This window comes from Echinops telfairi, unplaced genomic scaffold, assembly GCF_000313985.2.
Source record: "Echinops telfairi isolate 266 unplaced genomic scaffold, ASM31398v2 ScPeMD7_32;HRSCAF=126, whole genome shotgun sequence".
In the NCBI taxonomy this organism is placed as follows: domain Eukaryota; kingdom Metazoa; phylum Chordata; class Mammalia; order Afrosoricida; family Tenrecidae; genus Echinops; species Echinops telfairi.
This window is the reverse complement of record NW_022103929.1, coordinates 2510581-2521636: the sequence shown is the minus strand read 5'-3', so window position 1 is coordinate 2521636 and position 11056 is coordinate 2510581. Positions and strand designations below refer to the sequence as shown.

The following is an 11056-nucleotide window of genomic DNA, read 5'->3' as shown; positions in this document are numbered from 1 at the left end:
ACATCAATTGTGTAAAGCACATTTGTACATTCATTGCCCTCATCATTCTCAAAGCATTTGCTCTCCACTTAAGCCCCTGGCATCAGCTCCTCATTTTTTCCTCACCTTCCCCGCTCCCTCATGAACCCTTGATAATTTATAAATTACTATTTTGCCATATCTTGCTACTCTCTTAAATTTTTAATAAGCGATTAATCAGAAAAATCCTTACTTTCTTACTTTAATATGTAGTACATGATGTATAGAATTTCATCTTCTTCCTCACCTGTAAGATGGGGATAATAACTACCTGAAGGGCTATGGTAAGGATTAGTAATAACAGATGCACAAACTAGGTTCTAGATAAATGTAAGCTACAAATTTTAGGCCCTCCCTGATTTAGTAAATTGATTATAAACATGTATTACGCATGCTGCAGCATTGCTTTATTGTATATAGATGCTAAGTTAATTTTATGTTCTCATTTAAAATATAATTCTAAAAGTCAAGAACAAAATACCCTCCACTGAAGTTTTTGGCTGGTTGAAATAGGATAAAACATTGACATGTTTCTTTGCATTACGAACTATAGAAATTTTGTGTGTAAAAATGTTCCTTATATTCCAAAACCAATTCTAAACATACATTTTGGCCAGAAGATTGAAATGCACACACAGAAAAACACATAACTCTAATGGGAATTATGGTTTAGCTTAAGTATTTACATAACTAAAGAAAATCTTGCATTGGTCATGTATTAGTCATGAAAATGAAGTGAATTACAAGGAACTAGATGTGACCTCCTCCCTGGGGGACAGACAACAGAAAAGTGGGTGAAGGGAGACGTCGGACAGGGCAAGATATGACAAAATACCAATTTATAAACTATCAAGGGCTCATGAGGGAGGGGGGAGTGGGGAGGGAGGGGAAAAATGAGGACCTAATGTCGGGGGTTTAAGTGGAGAGAAAATGTTTTGAGAATGATGTACAAATGCGCTTTACACAATTGATGTGTGTATGGATTGCGATTAACAGTTGTCTGAGCCCCTAATAAAATGTTTAAAAAAAAAAAAAAGAAAGAAAATGAAGTGAATTGATATTGATTTTTCACTAAATGTACTTTGTACCTCTCAATGAACAAAGTTCAGTCATAATTATGCATTAAAACCTTGGAAACTTACCTGGGCTCCAACTAACTGGAGAAGTGCAAAATTGACGGGAAGTACATCAATGTCTGTGTTGATGGCAGTCTGGTCAAAAGGACAAGCTTTCCGGTGAAGTTTATTCAGGCAGGTCTTGCAAACCGTGTGCGAGCAACCTAAACTGATGGGTTTGTGCACATTCTCATCAAACTCATTATAGCAGATTGGACAGGACAGAAACTCTGTCCATTGAGCTGCCTGCACAGGCATTGTGGAAGCTGGATGCTCCGGTTAGCAGTCTAGCAGATCATTATTTTGCTGTGTAGTGTTTTGTAAGCTGGAAGTAAGAATTAACCATATATCATTAACATTTCAATGTTAACTATTTCCGAATCTAAAACACATTTGAATAATCTATATGCTGCTTTGAATATATTTCTTAAATCTATTAAGATAATTTTGTGCAATTTTGTCTACAAACAATATCACCAGAATGTTCCCTCCAATGAAAGCCTATATACAAATACATACATACATATGTATATGTGTTGGTTGACCATACAGTAGTTTTCAAGTATTTTTCTCAAAGACCACATTACATAAACAGATTAACTTCCCATATTCCATTTTCAGTGACAAACTACCTTGTACTGTTGGATTTTGTCTTGTTTTTGATTTTTCTACCACCGGTTTCCCTTGGATTACTACCCAAAACACATTAAAACATAGCCTACAAGTTAGTTAACTCTGGAACTAGTAGATCTGAACTACAGTGAGTCAGTCATGTGTTAAAAAACAGCTTTGCCACCTCCATGACCAAGTTACTCAGGAATATGTTCAACCTTGTGAATGAATAGACATTCATAACAACTTCATGAAGTTCAATAAGACATTCAATATGACAGCTTCATGAAGGAGAAAATCTCAAGTCTGACCTGAGCAGGAGGTTAATGGAGAACTGAGAGTCAATGTGTAAGGGAAGATTCTGATGATAGAGCTACATGTTTTGAAATGCTAACGAGTGAAAAAAAGACGATGAAGCAAAGAATGGTGCTGATCAGGGGTAGAGTGTCAGAATAAAATCCAGGAAACCCACTGGATTAATACAAATTTGTTCAACACCACTTTGCTTTCAAACTCCTATTAGTACCTGGTTTTTTTAATCACCATATATACCTGTGTATAAGCCGAGTTTTTCCAGCACATTAAAAAAATAATTAAATCGGGAGGGAGGGGAAAAATGAGGACCTAATGTCGGGGGTTTAAGTGGAGAGAAAATGTTTTGAGAATGATGTACAAGTGCGCTTTACACAATTGATGTGTGTACCGATTGCGATAACAGTTGTATGAGCCCCTAATAAAATGTTTAAAATAAATAAAATAATAATAATTAAATCATTTTATTGGGGGCTTATAGAACTCTTATCCACACATAGATCCATTGTGTCAAGTACTTTTGTACATTTGTTTCCCTCATCATTCTCAAAACATTTGCTTTCTACTTGAGCCCTTACTGGTATCGGCTCCTCATTTTTCCCCCTCCCTCCCTTCCAGCACATTTTTCATACAGTTTTTGTGGTAAAATTAGGTGCCTCAGCTGATTATTTGGGTCGGCTTATACTCAAGTATTTATATTTTTATTAATCATTTAATTGGGAGGTTCTTACAAATCTTATGACAATCCATCATTCAATTGTGGATTAAATAAGCACACTTGTACTTATGTTGCCATCAACATTTCCAAAACATTTTCTTTCTACTTGAGTCCTTGGTGGTCTGGGCTCCCCCTCCCCCCCTTGTGAATCCTTGATCAATTATATATTATTGTTATTTTGTGCCTTACATTGTCTCCCTTTACCCACATTTCTGTTATTCGTCGCCTTGGGGGGTGGGCTATATATCCAACCTTGTGATGGGTTCCCCCTTTCTCCCCGCCACCCCCACCAATCCCCTACCCTCGCTACTCCCATTACTGTTCCTGAGAGTTTTATCTGTTCTGAATTCCATGTGTCAAGATAGTACCTGTTTTTGGTAAAGAAACCTAAAGAGGATTTTCACATTTACAAAAGAACGTGAGAAGTGAAACTCATGGTCAGTGTTTATTCTGCAGCCCAGGAGAAGCCAGAGGGGGGTCGCCAGTGTTCCTTTCCCAGGAACCCCCAATCAGCATCCCGGCATCACACACCATTACTCTGAACACGTTATGTTGCGGTTATTTTAGGTTTCAGGTGTTATTTGGTATGCTGTAGGTTAATTTTTAAGTCAGAAAACTGAAAAATAAAGTCCTATATAAATTAATGGTAATTTTTCTTTAACGCCTTTCCCACTTATAAATGGTTTCAATGGAACATTCTACTTTCAGAGAGTGGGGACCTATACATTACTAAGAAGAAGGTCCTATGAGAAAGTTATACAATAAAAGATTCATAATTTTAAGTTTGTAAGAAAAGCAAAATATAAATTTCTATATATGCTAACTATAGTTTTAAAAAATTATATATGAACATGATTAAAAGAGAGCAAACAAAAAATGCAGGGGGGAAATGCCTGAGTGAATTTCTTCTCTTATCTCTACGAATAAAATGTTCCACACTTTTTAGTAAAATACAAGGTTTAATATCAAGACTGTTGCTATTAGCTACCATCTAGATCGCCCCTGATTCGGAGTCCCCATGCACATAGGATCGAATCGTTGTGACCCACGGAGTTTTTATTGGCTGATTTTCTGATGTAGATTGCCAAGCTTTTTTCCCTCCTCTGTTTCCATCTGCAAACTCCAATGAAAGCTGCTCAGCAATGGAGCACGCAGCAAGCCTTCACTGAAAGACCAGCGGTGCTGTGTTTGAGGTGTGTTAACATGACTGTCCTGTTGTCTAATATAAAAAGGTTTTGACCGTTAACTAGAAAACTGTATATTTAACAAATACAGAGTTTTCATCTCTTCCGACTCAAAACGTACGTAAGCCCGACAAAAAGTTTTCTGGTGAACAACAAGAAAACTCAATATTAAATGGTCAATTCTTTGTTCTCAGAGGTAATTAAAACCTCTAGTATATTAAAAACTCAGAGCAGTTAATTCAGACACAGCAACATTGTAAGACAGAAGAGGACTGCTTCAAAGTTTCCTAGGCTGCAAATTTTTAAGGAAGCAGGCTGCCTCATTTCCCCCCCATGGAGCAGCTAGTGAGTTTGACCGCTAGCCTAGCAATTAGCATTCCAACACTTAGCTCATGGGACCACCAGTATTACTGAAAGTGCTGTTTAAAACCATATATGCTCAGATTCAGAGAAAAGTATGTAATCAAAAGCATTCCCCATTAACTCAGCATTCAAATGAAGAATTCTGTTAGCTTTTATAGTTTTATAAAAAGATTAGAAAATAATTTGCTAACAAGTAATTTTTCAGGAAAAAGTATCCTGTATTTTTTCTTAAGCAATTAACTCTTATGCAAAATATCCAATATCTTTATATTTAAACTAGCCAAACATTACAAGTTATAATTTAGTTTATACCTTCCACACTCACATTGCTACACCTATGAATCCTATCAATCTGAAAACCAGTTTGTTTGCTTCTAAAGTCTTTAGAGATAAACACTAAGCATGTGAATACTACAACAAACTAGTGTGTTAAATGTCCACTTTTCTAAGTTGCAGAATAATACAAAAAAGGCCTTTGAGGAAGAATAAATTTCATCCTAAGATCTACTATGAAAGCCCTATTTAGTAACTCCAACAATCAAATCAAGACACTGCATATTATTTTTTTCTAATTGCACCCGTTTGGAAAAGCTAATCCAGTGGGCCAGAGTATTTCACAGGTGACTGGGTAATAAGAGGACAGTAGTAAATATGCTTTTCTTATTGAGTTTTCTAATATCTTAAATTAATTTACATTAAACTAAACTGGAGGGAAGGTTAAAACCACTCAAGTTCTAATCAATCATATTTTCACCATCTGAATCAGTGGATTTGATCTACACAATTTTGGGTGAGTTGTGGTGGCATGCTGGGTGAAGTGCTCAGATGCGAATCAAAAGGTTGACAGTTCGAACTCATCAGGCACTCAAAGACAGAAGGGCACTCCATAGGAGAAACACTGGGCAGTCTACTTTGATAAAAGACTTCTAGCCTTAGGAATCTTCTGGGGCAGTTCTATTCTGTCCCAGAGTTGGTATGCTTTTTGAGTATACAGTTTTAAAGTTTCAAACTATTCCAGAGTATACTTGATAGCTTCATGTTATAATAACCCATGTTTTGGGATATAAAAATATATAGCTTTAACATAATTAAAACCTATAAGATTAATTTCTACTAGAAATTGAATTAATAGCTTTCAAATATAAATTCTAGACCCCTTAATTAGGATTAAAAAATATTCTCTGCCATTGAATTGATTCTGACTCATAGCAACCCTAAAAAACAGATTTTATCGAGATCATGGAAGAAGCTTTATAGAGTCCACTAAAACATTTAACTAGTGTTGACAAAACTGGACAGTTATTTCTTTTAAAAAAACACTTTGGAAACTTCTACTAGAAAATATTTTTACATCTAGAAAAAAACCGATAGTCTTTCTAATTTTTTTTTAAAGTATCTAAATGAACCATGGGCAGCTAAGAAGATATATCAATTTGTAAAACTTCTAGCTTTATAGTAATACTCTTTAAAGTGACTTATTTGACTCTGCAAAGTCTAAATTGCTAATAAAATATTTAGTTAATAATGAAGCAGGTATTCATCTTAAAAGATATTCCCAAGACATTTCAAATTGAAAAAGTGGATTAAAAAGCACACAGCTCTAGACCAAGACCAAACCTACTGCCATCGCATCCATGTGACTCATACAATAATACAGGGTACACAGAACTGGTCCCTAGGGTTTCAAAGGCTGTCAGATCTCCATGAGAGCAGAAAGCCTCATCTTCTGCAGAGCAGCTAGTGGGTCCAAAATGTACCCACTGCACAGTCAACCTAATAAAAACATTTAAAATTAGTTCATTAATTTCAGTTACTAGTTGCTAAAATTTAAGGAGGGATTGAAAGATAAAGCCTAAGAAACACTAGTTATATACAGGCCTTAAACAAAATTTTATTCAAGTACTGTGTTAGTACCCAGACTAACACAAGTACTTTTCAGGCTATGAAAGCTAATGCGTTAAGAAAAAAGTTTTATTGGCATTTAATCCACTTATCACACAATTCAATAGTTCAATCATAATGCATCTTTCATATGATGCAAATTGCTTAAGTAAGTACAAATTGAATCAACATTCGCACTTTCATTTGTTATTAGTCCACTATGATATTATGAAAGAAGTGGGTTACATATTAGGATTGAGCCAGCCAGGTGCATCAAGAAAAACAAAACCCAAACCAAACTCCCTGTCATGGGGCTGATTCTAACTCAAAGTGACCCTATACAACTGAGTCAGGGTGCCCCTGTGGGCTGAGAGTGTAATATACATGAGGAGAAACTCATCCTTTTTTTGTTCCTGTAAAGAATTACAGGCTCAGAATTCATAGGAGCAGCTCTCCTCTGTCCTGCAGAGGTCACTATGAGTTGAACTGGCTCAATGGCAGTGAGTGCGATGCTATTATGCAGCAAATTCAGGACCATGAGCACTTGATTTTAAAATGCTGGAATGAAGTTTACACCCTTTTCACTTTTACTGCAAAAAAAAAAAAAAGACAACACTATTCTATAATTTTGTGTTTTTTAAAATGTGAACAGTTCTAAACTTAAGGCTCAGTTATGTTAATTAAGTCAATTAATTTGTATTCTTGTTCACCATTGGAAGGCTTTTAAGTGATTGATGTGTTCGATACAGGCAATCTGAAGTTACAAATGTGTGACTTATATACAACCTATAGTTAACTCTTGTAAAGTCTACTATGTTAAATATCGGAGGGGCACACACAATGGTTCATAATACAAAGAGATTTTGCGACAAGCATCAAAATATTGAAGTTATTATTACTGTATTATTAAAGATATTTCAGTTTAACTGGAAGTGCTTCAATGTTTTTTATGTATAGACCAGGACACAAGATACATTTTGTCATATAGGGTCACTGTGAGTCAGAATCAATTTGATAGCAATGGGTTTGTGGGTTAGGAAAAACAGGTTCAAAGCTAAAAAATAATAAGAAATTATGAGCTATAAAACTCAAGTCCAAACTGAATCAAAAGACTGAGAGAAAAAAAAGTTTAGAAAGATACATGACTCGTTTGAAATCCACTGTAGTGTTGAATTCAGTTTTTACATGAGATTTAACTTTCAAGCCTTCTAATATAGCAATAATGGGATAACTTTCTATTTTAAATAATATAACCAACATTTTGCTTCTTTAGGGATCCCTAAACTTGAACAGTACTTATTTTCAAGAAAACATCTAATTACTCATTTGTGGCTACTAAAGAATGGCCACTGGACACCTTTATCCTTCTATTTCCTAAATCCTCTCAGCCTTTTGACAATTCTGACTTTAAAAGGACACTATCCCAGAGGTCTTTAGTTTTCACATGTTTACTTTTATTCATTTCATTTATTTCTGGGAAGAGCAGTGATGCTCTAGAATAACACTTATCCAACTGAAATACAATGTGAACCACACGTCATTTAAAATGTTTGAGTTAGTCATATTAAAAAAAAGAAACAAGTAAAATTAATGTTAAGAATTCATTTCACTTAACCCAATTTATCCAAAATATCTTTCCAACTTGTAATCAATATAAACTATAGATATGATATTTTAAATCTTCTGACAGTCTTTAAAATTAGGTGGATATTTAACACTTAGAAGCCATCTCACTCAGGTCACATGAGTCACATTTCAAGTGCTCCATTGTCACACATGCTAGGACTGCAGAGTTGCACCTGTATTTAAGATGACTGATCCTCAAGTCACAACAGAAAACTCTGATGATCAGAAAGATGCAACTTATAGCATTCCTGAGACTGGATGCAAAACATCAACTTATTTTGAATTTCAGCTGGCTTACTTAACCACACACTTCCTTTTCTCATCACCAGAAAGTGAAACTTCAACCCAGTCTAACAAAAACAGTAAGTACTTAGTATGACCTTGTTAGGCTCTAGAAGTTGGAAGGACTTGACAAGAGTGGGTTTGAGTTTTGGTTTGGAATATAAATCTATTTAGCCTTCCTAGGTATTTCATACCACACAGTTCTATTACTGAACTCCCCCCACCCCCACCAAGTGGAAGATACAGCCAATTAGAAAAGCAAAGTGAATTAATGAAAATATACGAACAAAGAACATAGGAGCCCTTTTACATGTCAGCTTATTGAAAGTATTAAGAGTCACAATAGCTAAAGGATCCACTAATGAACATGACTGCAATTCAGTCCTCAAAGAATGGAAGACTGATTGAATTTTAACACTTATTCTTCCCCAATACCCTGGAATACACATCTAACATTTTGTTTAGTAATTTTCCAAACTAACATTTAGAAAATATGAATTTCCAATCAACAAAAATGGCAATTACTGAAAACAAACAAACAAAACCGCTGTTTAACAAAATACATTCAACTTTATTTCACTCTCCAAGAATTGAAGCTAAAAGCATACGGACAGGTTGTGTATTGAGAACACTGGTGTAGCTTTGATAGAAAATAAAAGGTGGCAATAAGACGAGCATCCATCCACGACCTATTCTTAATGGTTCAAATTGCCTTCACTAAATCTGTATATTAAATCATAATGAGGCGTCACAGACTAACAAAACACTTTTTTACTTCTGGGTAAAATTATATCAATTTGGTGTATTAACATTAGCTCTCTCGGGCTATTCAGAAGTTCCCACTGCAACATACAAGTATGACTAATAATAAACGGTGTGGGGGGGGGGAGATGGCTTAAGACAAGCCACTTTATTTTGGATACAGTGTCATTATAATCACAGTGGGGTAAAGGGAAAAGTAGTAATTAAAAGGAGAGAACCTAGGTGATTAAGAAAAATAAATGAAACCGGTTAAGAATCACTGGATTAGATCTACTTATGTCAGTGATTACTTGAGACTATTTTTGGGCCAAAGCTTTATCTGCGGGCATCTTCAACTCATCTTCTGTGAACCTTCGGGGAGTGGGGCGGGGGAAATAACAGCTACCCTCATCACATCCCTTCCTGAACGCCGAGGACTGAGAAAAGTAGAGCTGTTTTTCTGAGAAACAAAGATGCTTTCTACCATTCTTCTAAGATGGTGGAAGAGGACTCCTCTGGAGACCTCCCCAAGGAGGAAAAATGAAAGAAATCCATAGCAGAATTCCCTGGCTCTGTTTCATGCCATTGCTCCCCTTCACAGACCCGGTGCGGCCACTCTGCTCGGGTTATCTCCCTCTGGGGAGGGTAAACCTTCCCTGGGCATTGTTTGCCCCGGGTCCCTATTTACCACTCAGATCGCCTCCACCACCCTGCACTGGGGTCTCCAGAAGCTACAGGGCAGAAAAAAACAAGAGCGCCGGAAGACCTCCTCCAAGCGCCCCTCTTATTAAATGGTGTACGGAAACGAGAAACCTGGCTTTTGCTTGAGAGGGGTCTTTAGGGGTCAGAGGCATCCTGTCCACCACTGTCGAAGGGAGGTGGCCATTTGCGCTGCCCGCTCCGCCATCAAAGCCCTGCCAGGGCCAGGGGCCTCATCAAGCCCCGGGCTCCCCGCGCGTCCGGGTGTCAGGGGCGGCCCTCCGTCCCCGACCATCGGATCACCGGCAGCGACGGGAGACAGGGCCGCGGAATGAGACCACTCTCCCTCCCGACGGCCGGAGACCGGGGACCCGGACTGGGGCCCGAGCCGCGCTGTGCCCGCCCCCGCCCTACCTGAGAGGGCCCGGGCGGGGTCGCTAAGGGCCGCTCCAGGGAGCCCCGCGACGGCGCGGCTCGGCGACGGAGGCGCCTCGTCTCGCCGGGGCAGAGCTCGGCGGCGGCTCTACGACCTCAAACTCCATCGGGAGCTACAGGGACAGCCCCGTTGGCGGCGGCGGAGGCCGCGACGGGGCCTCCTCCTCCTCCTCCCTCCGCCTCCTCCTTCTCTTCAGGAGGCGGACCTGGAGGGCTCCCGACCTAGTTATCGCGAGAAGATACTACCCACGTAACGCGAGACTACACAAACCCGGGAGTTGGGGAGACGGAGTCCCCTAGTTGGCCACCTAAATTGCGCTTCAGCTTCCCTCTGATAGAGCAGATCCACCCCCATCACGTGTCCAGGGAGAGCAGGGGCACTGTGGGAAGCACTGTTAGGGCTTGGTAAGGCGAAGGGGTTGATGGGAAACTCCCTGCACATGCATGGGTTCCTGGAGTCAGCCCTCCTTGACAGGTTCTAGGAGCCAAGTGTCCAGACTTGTCTTATTGAAAAAAAACACAGTTGAGAGGAGCTGATAGCAAGGGCTCAAAGTAGAAAGCAAATGTTTTCAGAATGATGATGGCAACAAATGAACAAATGTGCTTGACACAATGGATGCATGTATGGATTGTGATAAGAATTGTTCGAGCCCCCAATAAAATGATTAAAAAACCAACCACAGTTGATTGTTGATTAGACACTGTTATATCAACGTACACTCCACCAATTAAATGCTGACTGAATCTTTGCACTTCAACATCTGAAACTCACTGCAATTAATTCCAACTTGAACTGCTCTATAGGGTTTCCAAAGCTATGAGTCTTTAGGGAAGCAGACTGTCTCATAGCCACCTCTCCCCTGACCACCGCCTCGACAAGCTGTTGGTGGGTTTGAACCGTTTTTAATCTTTCCACTAGCATTTTAGTGCTTAACCCACTGCACCCTCTACATAGGTATCCTGACGGAAATCTCCGATTTAAAAGAACCAAAGCATTTGTTTGCCAATGTAAACCTATTTTATCTCTTATTAAAGAGAAAAGTGAGTTCAGCAGTTAGCAAGGGGCAAAA

At 38.5% G+C, this 11056-nt stretch overlaps 1 protein-coding gene across 1 annotated transcript in view; it reads right to left on the bottom strand.

Annotated features, from left to right (window-relative positions):
* Positions 1–10125, bottom strand: part of RC3H2 (ring finger and CCCH-type domains 2) — a 56409-nt gene extending 46284 nt beyond the window's left edge. Inside the window, exons 1-2 of the mRNA XM_030885625.2 lie at positions 9966–10125; positions 1161–1458 (exon numbers count right to left, since the gene is read on the bottom strand). Coding sequence (XP_030741485.1) covers positions 1161–1391 — 231 coding nt within the window. The 5' untranslated portion in view covers positions 1392–1458; positions 9966–10125. The remainder of the gene's footprint in view (positions 1–1160; positions 1459–9965) is intronic.
* Positions 10126–11056: the final 931 nt, after the last annotated feature.